General features: G+C 35.7%; 1 protein-coding gene across 1 annotated transcript in view; it reads left to right on the forward strand.

Annotated features, from left to right (window-relative positions):
• Nucleotides 1–17,364, forward strand: part of Zpld1 (zona pellucida like domain containing 1) — a 56,026-nt gene that overhangs the window by 2,688 nt on the left and 35,974 nt on the right. The window contains exon 3 of the mRNA XM_008835816.2: nt 15,149–15,262. Within this exon, the coding sequence (XP_008834038.1) occupies nt 15,157–15,262 (106 nt within the window). The 5' untranslated portion in view covers nt 15,149–15,156. The remainder of the gene's footprint in view (nt 1–15,148; nt 15,263–17,364) is intronic.

The raw sequence follows: 17,364 nt of genomic DNA on the forward strand, positions 1-17,364 counted from the left end.
TTGAATTTCATGTAACTTTTAATTTTTTAAAAATGTGGAAATTACTTAGGTCATGAGTCACACAAAGTTATGTTGTGGGCAAAATTTGAACTGAAGGTCTTGCTTAGTAATTCATTTAAAGCATTAATTGTCTAGAACTCAAAATATGTTATAGTAACAGTTCAAAAATATGAAAATACCAAATTATATTCATAGGTATTTAAGATATTTTTTTCTTGAAAAATAGCAAGAAAAAAACAGAACCAAACTAAAAATCTCAAAAGCTGCTAAGCTATAAGAATGTCAAAGCTGGTTAGGTTACTATGATAATTTTGTTATTAATAGAACCATGTATGTGAAAATTCTAGATTCTAAGTAAAAAAGTTCTTTATTTTACTTTTGTTAAAGATAGTTTGAAGGGCTGAGAGATGGCTCAGTGGTTAAGAGCACTGACTGCTCTTGCAGAAGACCCGGGTTCAGTTCCCAGCACCCACATGGTGGCTATGAACCATCCTTAACTCCAGTTCCAGGGGAATCCGAAGCCCTCTTCTGACCTTCACGGCATTGCACAACACGGGTGCACTCACATACATGCCGGCAATGCACTCGTACACAAAGATTAAAATAATAAAATATTTTTAAAAAGATAGTTTGAAAGCAAAAGAAAATAGAAGTGTTTGAAACATTTAAAGTCTCTAAAGATTGAGGTTTACTTGATGCTTCCTCTGACATTATGATCATTAAACGTAAAATTAGGTCATTCAACAGATTGAGGAAGAATGAAAATCATTTATTACCACATAGTAGGATGTAAAGTATGATATTTGCTCAAATGTGCCAAATATTATCTGAGAAATATCGAGTCATATGAGCACCCCGTTGCTCGGTAAAGCATGCCATCACTATACCACAGAGTATAAACCTCTACAATGTATGAATTGTGATTTCATGTTAAACCACTTTTCTTTAGATAAGAAATATTATAGAATTGGAAATATTTATGCTTAACTTTTATATTTCAAATAATATTTATCATAATATAAAGATAATAAGCTATACTAATTTTATAACTTAGAAAAACTTTTACAGATTATAAATCATTCATAGAATATACATAGACTTAAAACTCATGTGTATTTGTGCTCATATGTGTAAATTCTGACACAGCAGCTCTAAATTGAAATTCATTTTAAATGTGTTCAAAATTGGGGTATAATTATATATTTCTGGTTTCTAAAATCTCCTGCTTTATCAACTCTATCAAAATGAGTGCTGTTACTATCAATGTTGAGTAAGAAAACTTGAAAAAACATTGAACTATTTACATTTGAGGATTTTTTAGCTGATAAATATTGAGATTATTTATGGAGCACAAACGTATTAGCTGAAGAATTAAAAAAAAATAAATTAAGGGTCTGGAAAGGTGGCTCGGCAGTTATGAGCACTGGTTGCTCTTGTAGAGGAACTTGTTTGGTTTCCAGCACCCACATGGTGGAAAAACAACCATCTGTAACTCCAGTTCTAGGGGATCTGATACCTTCTTCTGTCCTCCTCATACATTTCACATGCGTTGTGTACTTTCATATATACAAGCAAAATACTCATACACATAACAACCAAACAAAAATGAATTAACTAAAGTTATAGAAAATAAATATACTAGTTGAATATTTTTAAAAATCTAGATCAATTTATGAAGTAAATTCAAATAATTTTTAATTCATGAATTTTACATTATGGATATAATTTCAAATCAATTCCAATACTCAAATTCCATATCTTTCCCATATTACAGGCCTATTAGCTCAATACAAATTACCTCTAGTTAAGAGTAAGCTGATTAGATTCTAATTTGATTAATATTTAGGTGAAATTGAAAATTTTAATTTCATTAGTGAAGGGGTATCTAAGCACTAACTGTCTTGACAGGGACTAAATATTGTTTCATTTAATTTTCGACCTTTCCTTTGGCAGCAAGATAAATCATCCATCAGCAAATACGTTTTGAGAATCATAGCCCATCATGCATTTTGCTAGATTCTAAATACAAAGATGCAGGTACACTTTTCTTCTTAAGAAGCTTGCAGACTTCTTAGTAGAGAGAACAAAGGTTAGTAAGAGTGATTTGTCACTAGGAGACATTTAGCAATGTCTCAAGAGTTTTGGAGGGTCATGACTTGGGGACAGAAGTATACCTGGCATACAGTGAGTAAAAATCAATGGTGCTGTTAAACATCCCACAACAAAAAATTACTTGGACCCAAATGTCAGTAATACTGATTAAGAGAAATTCTGATTCAAACGCAGCACTACTGCATCTTTAGGACTATTACTAAATGATACATAGACTAGTCGAAGAATACAGAAGAGGTTATAGTCAGTTTTAGAAGGGTTGTATTGATGGAGAAATGCCTTGAAGGAAGAGCTGTATGTAAAAAGACATTGAAGGGGGATGGGAAGATCTCCATAACTCCATATTGAGGAAGTGAGGTGGGGTATAAATACGAATACGCAGAATAACTTATCTCTGGAAACTGTAAGAAGTCTAGAGTAGATTGAATAAGTGTAGTGGAACTGAGATGAAATTGGTCAGGCAATAACTGACATTTATTTATTTAGCCATGCTACAGAGTTATAGGTTTGGGCTTTCTCCTGAAAGATGTTGGAGATGAAGGGAGCTGTCCAATGAATGGGCTAAAGCAAACTCTCAGCAGTTCGTGGCAGTTAATTACCTACCACCAATGACATCATTTTTAAATTAATTTTTTTATGAACATCATACATGAGTGTAGTCTTGTACCATTTCCATCCCTCTCAGTTCCCCTCCAACTCCTCCCATGTGACATCTTTTATATGTCTTTGGGTAGATACACTTTTGTCTTGATGAACTTTCGTTTGCATACCATTCGTAATAGAACAGTCACCAAAATATTGTGAGGTAAAGTCTCCTAGAGGAGGACTCTCCATGTCTATGAGGATTTATGTTCAAATTTGCAACATGTACCGATAGACTAGGTAAAATGCAACACTATCTGCAGACTTACTTGCAATAAAGCATCTCAGTGTTCACTCCGTCATGATCACTTTAACTTGCTCTGGGATCCTCAGCTTAGAGCACCTACCCAGCCTACTTTGGCCCATGGCCATGTCTAGAGCTGACCTGGTCCGTTGATCCCTGACACTACTGTTGTTAATAGGACAGGATCTGAAAGGTATTCTTAGAATTATGCCTCATATTCCCAACTTTGCTATTGCAGGACTATAATTTTTCTTAGAATTATGCTCATCAATCAAGACTCGAAAACTAGCAAGCTTTTTTTTTTTTTTTTTTTTTTTTTGGTTTTTTTGAGACAGGATCTCTCTGCAGGCCCAGCTGGCCTGGAACTCACTATTTAGAGCAGGCAGGCCTTGAATTCACAGAGATCTGCCTGCCTCTGCCTCCCAAGTGCTGGGATGACAGGCGTATGTCATCACACCCGGCTTGCAAGCTGTCTTCTTAAGAGGCAATAACTTTTCTCTCTTTTAGAACTCCTATCTAAAACTTGTCACTGTTGATTTTGACCCTGTAAATTAGTCTGATTTCTGCTTCTTTTCCCAACCCAGCTAGCTAAAGGATGAAATGCCACTTAGCAAAGTTATGTAACTTAGCTATATTAACTATTTAATCACTTAGATCATGGAGGTCTTTATTTTATAGATTATAGGAACTGAAGGAAGAGCTGTTCATGATGCCACAGAAATGCATTACCTAGAGATAACCTGTTTTGAACTTTAATATTATACATCTCAAATATAAAACATTGAAATAATTAATCTTTGCTATTTTTCATAATTCATATATATACACTTATTTGATAACACTTTTTAGAAAAGAAATTCAGTTGTTACTTAAAAGTCAGGAGTAACAATTAATTCCTTTTAATTACTGATTTTCAGAGAAAAGATTTGATATAATTGTCACCTCTAGTGTTCCTGGAATGACTTTTAAAAATTAATAAAGTAAAAACAAAATGGTGTCTATTAAGAAGTTTAAATGGGGCAGGACAGATGACTCAGTGAGTGAAGTTGTTTTCTGCCAAGCCTGATGACGTGAGTTTGATACCCAAGACACACATGTTGGAAGGAGAGAACCGACTCCTGCAAGCTGTCCTCTGACTTCCACACACATGACGTAACATGTGCCCAACCCACCTCTGACACACATACATACCAAATAATAATAATAAAGTAAATGAATAAATGCGATAAAAATTTAAAATAAGTTGAAATATAGAGATTTGAATCTGTTTCTCTTGACTTCAAGATTGGTTCTTACATGATGCTTCTGTATGCTGTATGCTCAGAATTTCATCATGTGGATGTGATTGTGCTGTTTGAAAACTGCTGTGTTTACAATATTAGAAATACTTCAGGAGCTGTTTTTTACTTCTCATCTTTTACATTATTTATGACAATCATGCATTTAGTCACTTGGCATAAATTCCTACACCTAAAAGACAAAGGTGGCTTTGTTTGTTTCAATGTATTCTTAGAATGAGGCCACAAAACTTAATATTATCTTCCCTGGAACAACTCAGCAAATATTATAAAAACCCACAAACAATAATGAGAGTTAGGATGAATGTGTATTTTAGACAGAATAAAGTATTAGTATAGATTATCAGGAGCTTATTTTATTTTGTGATTATTGCTTCCTAAGGCCATTTGAGGCAAACAAGCGAAATCACCAAAGCTGGGAAAAATGAAATAAACTTTTGAAACCAGATGCAGTTTATTTTTTTCCATGTGAATTTCTCTCTCTCTCTCTCTCAAAAATCAAAGCACTCCAAAATGGAATGTTGAATGCCTTTTTTAGAACCAAGGAGAGGAGGCTGTGAGACTTCTTGCTTATTTTTTTTCTTAAAAAAATTTATCTATTATTTTTATTTTATGTGTACGTGTGTATTGCCTTCATATATATAAGTGCACATGTGTTGTACAGTTCCCACAGAAGTCAGAAGAGGGTATCGAATTCCCTGGAACTGGAGTTACAGATGGTTGTTAGTTACCATGTGGGTGCTGGGAATTGAACCTGGGTATTCTGCAAGAGCAGCCAATGCTGTTAGGCACTGACCTATCTCTTCAGCCCCATGATTTCTTTCTCACAATGAGAAGTAGGTATGAGGTTCTTCTGGATGTCCCACGTACCACTTCAGCTGTCACTGTAAGAAAGTGGAAGCATTATCAAAGCCTCCTGATGTGCTAAAGTCTAACTTTAGGTAACGAGGGTAGGTAGTTTTTTCTCCCGTAGCTGCTAAAGCATCCTTGTTATACAGACTCTTTATAGCTTGACATCATCTCTGTCATCCTGCAGCCCCATACTTTATAATGAGGTAATGGACCTAAGTGCCACTGTGTGATTTTTGCCAGACTATGCTGATAACCAGTGACAAAATGAGATGCAGAATCAAGGCCTGTTGTTATTTTTATTCAAAATTGTTTTAGAGCATGTAGCATACATGTCACACTGTATAAAATAAATAGACAACATACAAATAAAAATCTCTTGGCCTTTCAGAGGAAGTTGTTAGAGGTCTACACCACAATTTATGATGATTAAAGATTTTTTTAAAATAAAAAAAATTTTCAGTATTCCTAGGTCACATAGTCTCCTAAATTAACTTCTAGAGGCTTTACTGTTATTAATGCAATTAAGTTGAAGTTAAAATGTTTCCCTTTTGATCCAAAGCTTCCTAAGAACAGAAACATACATTGTATATACTTATGCTAGTCACATCACATGAGTATTTAATATCAACAAATCCAACTCAGTTTTTTAGGAGAAAGATGAATGGGAAGTACAGTTACTGTAAACAGCATGCATCTTCTTCCTGATATTCAATTACTGGGTTCATTACTACATAAATGTGGACACGAGATCATTGGGTTTCATTTCTATGCAACTCTCATGTACAATCACATCTTGTATAAAATCTTATATTTGATTTTTTTATTATTTATTTATTTGTATGTGTGTGTGTGTGTGTGTGTGTGTGTGTGTGTGCCTTAGTTTGGCATCTGGAGGTCAGAGTACAACTTGGAGTAGTCGGTTTTCTCCTTCTACCACATGGGTCCTGGGCATGAAATTCAAATCATCAGGTTTAGCTGCAAGTGTCTTTTACTCACTGAGTTATCTCACCAGCACAACATTCATGGTTAGACATGTGAATTTTATGTATTATATTATTTCTGAAGCAAAATAGCTAGATTCCTTTTATTGCAAAGTATTTTTCATGTCATACACTGGAATATTGGAAAATTCATTGTACGGTTTTTAAGGATTAATATTCAATTAAATATATAAATGTCCCAATCTATCCTTCTAGATTTTAAGTTTAAATTTTAACTTTTTTAGAATTCTACAGTAATTTATAAGTGACCATTTAAAATAACAAGCATTTTAAGCCTCCATCTGACTAACTTCATCAGTCTGTCAGCTCTTACCAAAGTGGACTTCTCAGAACTCCCAGCTCGCCAGGTTAGACTGTTAGACCTTCTTGAGGCAGCCTTTATTTTTCTTCCCCAGCACTACCAAATGCATTGATAAGTATATTCTCGTGTGTGTGATTGTTAGTGTAATGACGATCCCTTCCTTAGTCTATGCACTTTGTGGAGGTAAGAACCATGCTCATCACTGGATCCCCAGACCCCTGAGTCTGAAACCTATAAATTGTTTAATACACTGTGTGGAATAAACAATGAATGAATTGAAGCAGGAATTTCAAACAGTGAAGAAGCTCTTTTACTGTTATGCAAGGATTAGCCAGGCATGGAGTTGTGTTTCCATTATTCATTACTGTTGCCTTGAATGTGTTTGTGATTAAAGAGAAATGGGTTACAGTCAGCTAGAATATCTCTGCAGGGTATCCTTTTCATTGGCTAGTTCTTGTGTTGTATCTTCTCATAAATATTTTGTAAATAATTTCTATTAAGAAAGAAATATTTTCCTTCCATAATAATCACACTGATAGTCAATTGTCTAATTAATTAGAGGGAAGTAATTCTTTATGCTAATCAATTAAATTATCATTTCATTCTTAATTTGTTATGATTATACTCATGAAAAAATAGAGGAAGTCAGTATGCTAGCATAACTTCAAAGCTTCTTCAGAATAATAAAACTTACAAATATCTTGCAAAAGAACTTGGTCAATTATTTAAAAAAAGATTTTAAAATGATTTAGTTCAGTCTGTCAGTTTCCTTACTTCCCTCAAACTGAGGTACTAGAATAAATGTTCTAAGCTAAACACTGTGGATCACTTAATCATTAGATTACTTGAGGAAACCCTCAGCAGAAAGACAAATGAAGGAGGTGGGCAAAGGGAAATAAATGAATGTTCACTGTGTGTCAGAGAAAACTGGAGTAGGTTTTTCTCTTAGGAGCAGCCTTTAGCATTCATATTTCCTTATGGTATACATCAGCACCTTCAGAGCCATAACATTTCTCAATGTGCTCGCGATGGTAAAGCACATTTCCTTCTTTATTTGAAGCATTATGCTGGAACTACGTGGCTTGTTTTATTCTTTGTTTAGCTAGACAGGGACATTTTACATTAAAGAATATATATGTACATAATCATGGTTATTTCAGTTAAAAGCTTTATATTTTCATTTTCTTTTTCAGACATGTCTTGCCTCTAGAGTCCAAGTGTAACACAGAAATAAACAATATAGAACGTCAGTCTAAACATTCTGTCAAAATCATCTTTCTTTATTAAAAAATTGTGGTCTCAGGCACTTTAAAAACAGTGATTTTCGAGGATGAGCCAATGTATCTCTTTCTCTAGTGGAAAGACTGCAGTGCAGGATTCATAACTCACTGAGACAGTGGTCTCCCTGGGCGCCATCAATGCCTCTTAGATCCTCACGATTGCTTCTGAGACAGGAGTAAGCCTTCCTTTCCTTACCTCAAACTTTGACCTCGGTTGAAATCAACACACTTCTCTTTTTTTTTTTTTTTTTTTTGGGAACAACATTTTTCAGTCATTTTAAAGCTGCCTGGGCTGTTTCTGATGTTCCCCGAGAAGCAGGCGAGGATGGGCAGAGAGTGCAGAGGCCTGAAGAGGAGGGCTCTAGCTGCCTGGGCTGTTTCTGATGTTCCCCGAGAAGCAGGCGAGGATGGGCAGATGGTGCAGAGGCCTGAAGAGGAGGGCTCTGCCCGGGACAAGAATGGTACGCCTCTGCAGTGCAGTGGGGCAGTGGAGGCACGGCAGGCAGAGCACAGGCCTGGGGTGTCAGTGTTGCTAAAGAATCCATCTGCACATTTTTTTTATCTCTCTTTTTGTGAACCCCTTTCAAATGATCAGCTTTAATGTAGTGATTGATGATTATACATTTGAAGAAATTGTATTTAACTTGTATTTTCTATTTCCTTCCCAACTTATATACCATACATTCTGGTCCATATGAAGGCCATAGGATTAAGAGACCAAGAAACTTTGATAAATTGTTGAGCCCATTTGTTTTCGCAAAGTTATTTCTTAGAGTAGATAAAGGCAGTTTTGAACATGTTCACTTTATTTTTCAGGTCACAAGGGCTTTACTTAACTGATTACTTTTCTCAGGGACTACTTAGTAGCAACCTTTATACTTTGAAAAGGTTAATGTAGCTTTTCAAAGTGTCTAAGTTATTCTTAGAGAATAATTTATGCCCTAAAAGAACCTTTTGTGTTTGGGAAGTAACTACACAGAAAAAAAGAATATAAACTAAAGAGAAAGAACTGTTAATTCTAACTAATGGTTGTTTATATGGTTGATTATATATCTTTGCATCACATCAAAGTGTAGTACTCATTCCTCACTTCTTCATTACTCACTCTTCTTCCTCTATTTTTACTCTTCCATTTATCACATATGTACTTTGCATTTTACCCATAGATTTTTGGTTCTTTCCTACTTGTTTTACACATGCATGAGTTCTTTGCTGGTAATTTTTTTTTTCAATTCCTGTACTTCAACTCCCTTCTCCTCACTTAGCACCAGGGACATGGAAGCATTCAACAATAATTTGATAGGTGAATGCAAGAAAAAGCCTGCATTGATCAGGTTTGCTCTGTGACTGCTACATTTCCATTTGATTTCCTGTTATGTGCATCATTTTCTGGAAGGTGTCATATAATAGGGGCTTTCAAGAGCCTTTGGTCAAAAAATCCTGATTCTCCAATGGGCTGGGTATTTAGCCTTGAGCTGGTTACTTGGCATTTCAAATTCTTTATTTTCTTGCCCCCAGAACAAAGAATATGAATTACCCCTATGGACAATGTGCTTAAGACATTCTGGTACAAAGTCACCCCTTAAAACTTACTTGTATTCCCACTGAATCAATTTGCAAAAAGAATAAAATTCTTCATGCCTTCATTGCCTACATGAAATAGAGTCATGAAAATTGTGTAGATATTAAGAAATATTTTGCCTCAATTAACTGAATCATTTAGTTTAGAACATAGTTAAGGCATATATTATTAATATAATTTATTTTCTGTAAAGTAGCAGAACGTTTATTTCATTTATTTAACAAATCCAATGAAATCAAATTGTAGTGTAATAATTGTAGAGACCAAGCTTAATTTTGAATTCTGACCTGCCAGGTCCCAGGTTTGTGACCCTGGGCAAGCCAATTAAAGTCCTTAGCCTTCAACTTTCACACTTGTGACATAAGTAAAAATTAAATCCTATACCAAGGCATGGTGGTACAAGCCTTTAATGCCAGCACTTGGGAGGCAGAGGCAGATGGATCTCTGTGTGTTCAAGGCCAGCCTGATCTACATAGTGTGTTCCAGGCCAGCCCCACTATAGACCCTATCTCAAAAAGGCCAAAAAGAAAAAATTAAATCCTTTTAGTAGTTGAATATTAAACACAGTCCTGTGCTTGGCACATAAGAAATATCAACAACACCAAAGGTCCAAAACATTATTTTATAATGAAATCTAGAGAACAATATTTATGAAAGAATTATATAAATATATGTACAATCAAATGAGAAGTAAGATTGTATTTTTCTAACTTCAAATTCAATCCTAAGCAAACAAATTAGAAATTCATATTTTTTGAAGAACTTTCCATTTTAAATGAAATTTTACTATGGTAAATATCAACATATAGGGCAACAAGTCATTTGGCATAAAGCTTTCTTTGTGTTATTAAATATGTCACCATGCCTATTAGTACCAGTTTAAGAAATGCCAGGATCTCCCTTTTATGATTTCTCTCTCTCTCTCTCTCTCTCTCTCTCTCTCTCTCTCTCTGTTTTGAGACAGAGTCTTATCATGTAGCCAAGGTCACTTTTGAATTCATGGTAATCTTCTTGCCTTAGCCTCGCAAGTGTTTGGGTTACAAATGTATGCTACCATGCCTGGTTTTTGACTTCTTCAAAAATTCAACATTTTATATAAATTCTTTGTCCTCCCTCCCCTACGCACAATTTAGGTTTATGAAGGTATTAGGAAATTAGATCATGAATCTCTTGTGCATGTATATTTTCAAGAATATCTAGGAATGTTATTGATATTTGTATTATTAGCTGTGTTAGGTCATCTTGTACCACTGTTCTTGCCCAAGTAGTGTTGTTGTTGCATTTAGATGTGGTGAAAAACATGAGAGATGTTTCTGCAGAGATTCTGCGGCAAGAATTTTGTAGAGCCCCAACATGATAACAGGCAGTTCAGGTCACCTCAGAGTAGCCCACAAAGCCCACTCTATCCCTAAGATTATTATCCAGATTAGGATAGAAATACCTGTGTGTACAATAGGACCTGGCCAAGCGCTAGGGTGCTTGAGCACCCAGACTGTTGTCCTTCCAGGAATATAAATTAGTTTAATTCCCGAAAGAAACATAGAGGAGCTGTGACTCTCCCTGCTTGTTAGAGTAAGCTGATACTCATATTTTCTGTGCACTTGAAAATGGTGGCGATAGAGTTGAGGATGGGAAGTTTGCAAACTAGTAGCTCCTTGTTTAAACTTGAGAGTGGAATATAAAGGATTTCTGGAAGTCTTAAAAATGGGCAGCTGATTACTTCTGGGCAAGGAAGAGCTGGTCTTCTTTAAGGGAGAGACTCTAGATAGGCTGATGAATGAAACTGCAGTGAGGAACACTGGGGGACACTAAACTTGACTTGATAAGCCTTAACATAAATGACAAAATACATGAAATCCAGTGGGGTGGGGGCAACTATATGAGGGTGCTGATGGGGAAGAGTATATAAAGAGGACTATGATGTTGTGTATGAAATACGCAAAAAATCAATAAAATATGTTTAAAATAAATTGGACTCTCTCCACATTGAAAAAATGCTCCACACACTACTAATGTATGGATTCAAGAATAGGTTCTACTTATACAAGAGATATGCTAATTATACCTTAATATTGAAACACAGATCAGTGCAAATCACTATAAATTAAGCAGTGTGATTCAGCTAATCAGGGTTGTCACTAACCCAGGGCACATGATTTAGCTCAGGTCTGTCTATCACTCTCTTGTCCCTTGAAGAGCCTTGTGCAGGACACAATTATCATAGCAATGTGTGGTAGCCCTGAAATTTTAATCTCAGTGCTTTCTGTGTACTCAGAAGTTACAGACTATAAAGTCTTAAGATCAACATCTTGGTTTAGAAATGATAAATCTAACAAATGGATGAGAAAAATTTGAATACATACTTGCTGATATAAAAATAAATGTATTTTCTCTTATAGTATGATGTCTTCCACCTCTACCACTTCTTCATTAAAAAATGCCAAGCGTTTTCATCTCCATGATGGTGCTGTAGCATTTGTACAGACTATAAAGTCTTAAGATCAACATCTTGGTTTAGAAATGATAAATCTAACAAATGGATGAGAAAAATTTGAATACATACTTGCTGATATAAAAATAAATGTATTTTCTCTTATAGTATGATGTCTTCCACCTCTACCACTTCTTCATTAAAAAATGCCAAGCGTTTTCATCTCCATGATGGTGCTGTAGCATTTGTTCAAGAATATGAAAGTATTGATCTGTCTTGCTTTGGACAGGCTCAGATTTTACTTCTGCTCCCAATAGGCTGCTTCAATTAGAATGAGTTATTCATCTTGGTAACACAGATGTATCTGGTATTTTTTACTTAGTTTACAATGAGAAAGGAGAAGCTGCCTCAGAAGGACCATATTATTTAATGCATCTTTTAAAATTATTTTATTCATTATTTTTATTTTATGTATATGGGCTTATAGCCTCATATATGTAAGTGCACCTATGTCATGTAATGCCCACAGAGGTCAGAAGAAGGCACTGGATTCCTTGGAACTGGAGCTATGAATGGTTGTTAGTTGCCATGTGGTGCTGGGATTTGAACCTAGGTCTTCTGCAAGAGCAGCCAGTGCTCTTAACTGCTGAGCCATCTCTCCAGCCTTAATGCATCTATTTTTAAACTTGCAAAAAAATTACATAAAATTTCTTTATTCATTGTCAGATAAAAAGATCAGAGGGTATAAATTAAAAGGAAGAAAAAAGAAACCAAAAAAACAGCCAATGATGACAAATGGAAGTTGAGAGAACCATGGGATTGTTGAGTAACAGGTGATACTCAGTTTGCTCAAGCAGGAAACTTACTATCAGAAAAATTCAGGTGAATCATATTTCCTTTTACTTGTTTTGTGTGTTACTTAAACTCCGTAAGACTTGGTTTTCTCCCTCTGACATGAAATAATAATCCCTACCTCATCAATCATTATAAGGAATACAAACAAGAAAGCACAGAAAAAGACCTGCAGACTCAAGTGCAGGGTGAACACTCTATAAATGCTTTTGCTTGTGTAGAAATATGAAAGCTTGAGAGTGTTTCAGACTAATAAAACAGCGCACCAATTTAAATTCCTGCATGTGAACCCATAAGACACATCATTGTTGTGGGAGACAGCAGTGTGTATTTAGTTTCTGATACCTTCTGAGGCATAAGAGGACCCTCCAAGAGACAGCAATGGCAGTGGAGGACGGCTTCAGAACAATGCTGCTCATTTTACTATCTGTCTTCCAGAGACGACAAAAGAGTAGGCTGTTCTGTTCTATTTCAAGTGTCTTGAGGACCTAGACAATAATGGTGTAGATGTGGCCAGCAGAGCTCCGGGTATGGGGCAGCCATTCATATGAGCCTTTTGTTTACAGTGTCCCAAGGGATCAGAACTAACCAGGTAGATAGCTATTCTCCCTAAAGTCACAAGACTTGGGACTGAAATGTGGTATGCCAAAGGAAGGATGCCTCTGTTGAATTAATTTTTTCAGTCTATTTTTGACAGTAAAATCTTGGTTTCCTTTCCCACATCCTCACCAAAGTGACTCTGTTCATTATAAACTTGTCATTCTAAAATAATAATTCAAAAGAAAGATGCATTTCCTTCCTTTCACTGAAAACTTGATTTATCATGCAAGGCAGATCTTTAGGAACAGTTAAAACATAATTTTTACTCCCCAACCCCAAGCTTTTAAATGCACTATACTACCCGAGTAAGCATTTATACTTTCCTTTTCTTCTTGCTTCAGCATAGACCAAAACCACTAACCTAAAAGATTCTTTTTTCCAGTGTATACTAAGAGAAAAAATTGAACATGTCTGGAAGACATTTTAACTTCATCAAGCCAATAAAAGCACATCCAGGAAAATATTATTGAACATACAGTCAATTCCCATTTATTTGTCCAACCGACATTGACATCTTATAAAACAACTTCTTACCCTAGGAATTCAGGGTTTTCACGCAGAAACATTAGTCTTCATAACACATCAAGGAGCAATCATTCATTGGAGCAACTGCAATATTGTTCACACACATCCTACTTTCCTATTCTTTTGCTTTGTGTCTGTGTTTCCTGAGGAAGCATCACACAAACCATTGATTTTTGAGATACTGCAATAGCCTAGAATTGCTTTGTTGAAAGAAAGAATTTTCTGATATTATTTGGTCATTAAGAGTATTGAAAATCCTCTCAGAATTGAGCACTGAATGCTTGAATACTTCTGACTTTATGTGCTTTGATATTTGAAGGTACTGTTGTCTCTGAATTTGTTAGTGTGTTTAGCTGTGCTGTTTGAATTGGCCACATACTTGAGTAAGTTCATCCTATGTACAGCAATATTTTTCCTTTTTCAAGCTTTATATGATTTAAACATTAGTTTTTCTAGTACAAAAACATGACTTTCTTACTATTGCCAAACTGAACTCAATGAAAATAATATTGAGATACTGTAACCAAATTCTCTTGGATTAGAGAGGGAAGAAGGAGGTCAAATGGGAGGGAGAGACAAGTAGAGTTGAATGATTATTGGGGGGGGTAGGAAAACCAGTGGTAAATGCTTCTCCCCCAACCCCCCCCCCCCCAGAAATGCACATACAGTGTCAGAACATTAGTGCATATGTATACCTGGGGGCTGTATGGCAAGGAACACAGTGCCAGACAGCTCTTTGAAAGTGGTTGGTGAGAGTGGTCCAAGAGACTCCCAAATTAACACAGGTTATTGCCATAGCTCTTAGTTATCTCCCAGAGCTGGAGGATAAGACCCTACTGCTGAAGACAGGACATTCTCTGAATACAGGACTTGGAGCAATGGAGCAGGAACTGAACTGGAAGCTTTCTCCCTGAAGTTTAGCTCACATAATGCTAGATGATAATATGCAAACTGCTAAGGAGAAAATCAATCAATGGCCCAACCCAGCCCCAAAGCTTAATAACCATAACAACTAGCAGAGCAAACTACCTCTATTGGTGCAGCAGTGGCACTGTTATCTGGGGGATAATCAACAGCTACCTAATTGGACTTAACGCCCTTTCAATGGGAGTGAACTCATGGGTGCTGCTGTAAACGCAGTCAAATACACATGGCTGGAGAGGTCATAGATCATAGAAAAAACTCTATGTCATATCTCTAGGCAAATGAAATTTCTTACCAGATGCTAAATATAGATCCTTATATTTACAGGCAAGTATATTGTACACCATGCATAAAATTCTGTCTTTGACGGTTATTTTTTATAATCCTCAGGCTTTGGCTGCATGACTATAAATTGCTTCTTCAAGTGATGTGAGATTTGCTCAGTCTTTTCAACAAGTAAGAGCAGAGGCTGGTGATACCCACATAATAATTACTCTTTTCTAGGTTTTGCAATGGAAGGAATATGGTTGCTGCTCCTTCTCGCAATTAGAGTGCTTTTGGGGTATGCTCAGTTCAATAGTTACAACTGTGATGCCAACCTCCATAGCAGATTTCCTGGTAAGTCTGAACCTAATTTATTCTCTAATTGCTTCTAGAGGGAATGATTATACTGGAACAGTAGATCATTTAAATATATAGGAAAAATGGGGGTCTATCCCTTTACATTAAGTGGATATTAATAAATGGCAGATGACCAAACACATTTTTTCTGCAGTTCTAATTTATGTCCACATTAGCATACAAACCATTCATCAAAGTTAATATTATTATAATGGTGGTTCAAATGTGAAAAATATTGGCCACTGAGTAATAATTTGGGAAAGGCTAATATCACTCAAAAACTTGCCTAATTGATGACTTTTTCCCTGAAATTACTTCAGACTTTCAAAACTCTCTTTATATATGAATGTTTTTATTTGGGAATAATGCCTAAGGGAATGTGTGAAATATTTTGGGATAATTCCAAAATACTATTTCAATGAACTATTCACCATCATCAAAGTTTCACAAAAATTTTTCATTATAATAGTTATGAAATTTTGGCCATATTGATGGACAGGTTCTACAGGTTCCTAAAATCTGCACTCAGTGAGAAGGTGCTCTATACATGTGTCATTTTCCACTAGTCAGAGTTATAGCATTATGACTCAGCATTACAGAATAAAGATCAGAGAATCAGAAATGACTTTTGGGGATCTACCATTTAAACTGGAAGAACTTTGGTCGTCTTTTGTGTTCTCTAAAACTGTGTACTCCTATTTTTGAAGCATGCTAGGGCAACACATCTGAATAGAGCGAATCAGTAGGTGGTTTGGTTTGTTGAAGTTGGAGTCCTGCATCAAAATAAAGACTGCAGTGTGATCAATTGACTTCATGAACTCAAACCTAGGGTCCAGATTCTTGGCTTGTGTTGTAGGAGAGAGAGGTCACAGTGGCAAATGCCTAAAAATATGTCTGCAGCATGTCTTAAGGTGAGGTTTTAATGATCTTGAGTATCACAAATGATTTTTTTTAAACATTTGTAGTATGGACATTTTCAAACACATATCAAAGTAAGATTCAGTTCTGTAAAACCCTCAGATTGGTCATGCAGCTTTATTAATTATGAACACTTACACTTTTGTTTCATCTCTCTGTTCCACTCCTATCTCCGGAATATTTTTAAGTAAATTTATTTTTCATGTTTTGGTATGCATAGCTAATGGAAAAGAACTTTAAAAATCATTATACTTCATATCTATATCTAATATATTTAATAATTCCTTGATACACTTTAATGCTCAGCCAGGTTGCCTCTAATTTGGTCATTCATTCTGTATGATTCTGACACTCTGGATGCAGCCGAATAAAAGTCAGAGGTCTCATCAGCACACTTTTCTTTCCTCTTCCTGAAAAACCCTGTCAACTTATTAGAGCCACACTTTTGAGTAAATTATGTTCAATTGTTTTGGCAAAAATGACTTCCATCGAATTGTGCAATGAAAGTGTTCTGACTATTCTGTAGGTAAGAAAAAGATAATAAATCTTTTTAAACATAGCTTTGGATAGGTTTGATGTGATCCTATTTTGCTTTAGAAGAAACATTGTTGATAAAAGTAAAGAAATCAAGTTAAAAGAGGCTATAGGCAGTGAGGAATATTATGAAGTCACTGGCAGTGGGAGTAATAGAGTGAGGCAATTTTATTAAGAGGCCTTCATGTTTGGACTCAGTAGAGATTGAGTTTGATATGATTTGAAAGTGAGAGAAAGGGATGACTAGACAATATCTTGTACACAGGTAACTGGAAGTTGATACTTTAAGGTGGAAACTAAAGGCACTTGCATGCTTTAGAAAGGGAGTTGGGTTTGGAAATAATGAGTTTGGGGTGCTTTTTGAAGAATGGATAGTGAAGGGCTGGAGAGATGGGTCATCAGTAAAGAGCACTGGCTGCTCTTGCAGAGGACCCAGGTACAGTTTCCAGCACTCACGTGGTGGCTAACAACCATCTGTAACTCCAGTTCCAGAAGATCCAATGCCTTCTTCTAGTCTCCAGGAGCATTGCATGCACAGGTGCACTCACATACATGCAGGCAAAACACTTGTATACATTAAAAATTTTACAAAAAATGAAAAAATAAAGAATGAATAATGACATGTTTTATTTCATATTGGAAGTCCA

The sequence above is a fragment of the Nannospalax galili genome, unplaced genomic scaffold, assembly GCF_000622305.1.
Source record: "Nannospalax galili isolate Female #2095 unplaced genomic scaffold, S.galili_v1.0 scaffold1251, whole genome shotgun sequence".
Lineage (NCBI taxonomy): Eukaryota > Metazoa > Chordata > Mammalia > Rodentia > Spalacidae > Nannospalax > Nannospalax galili.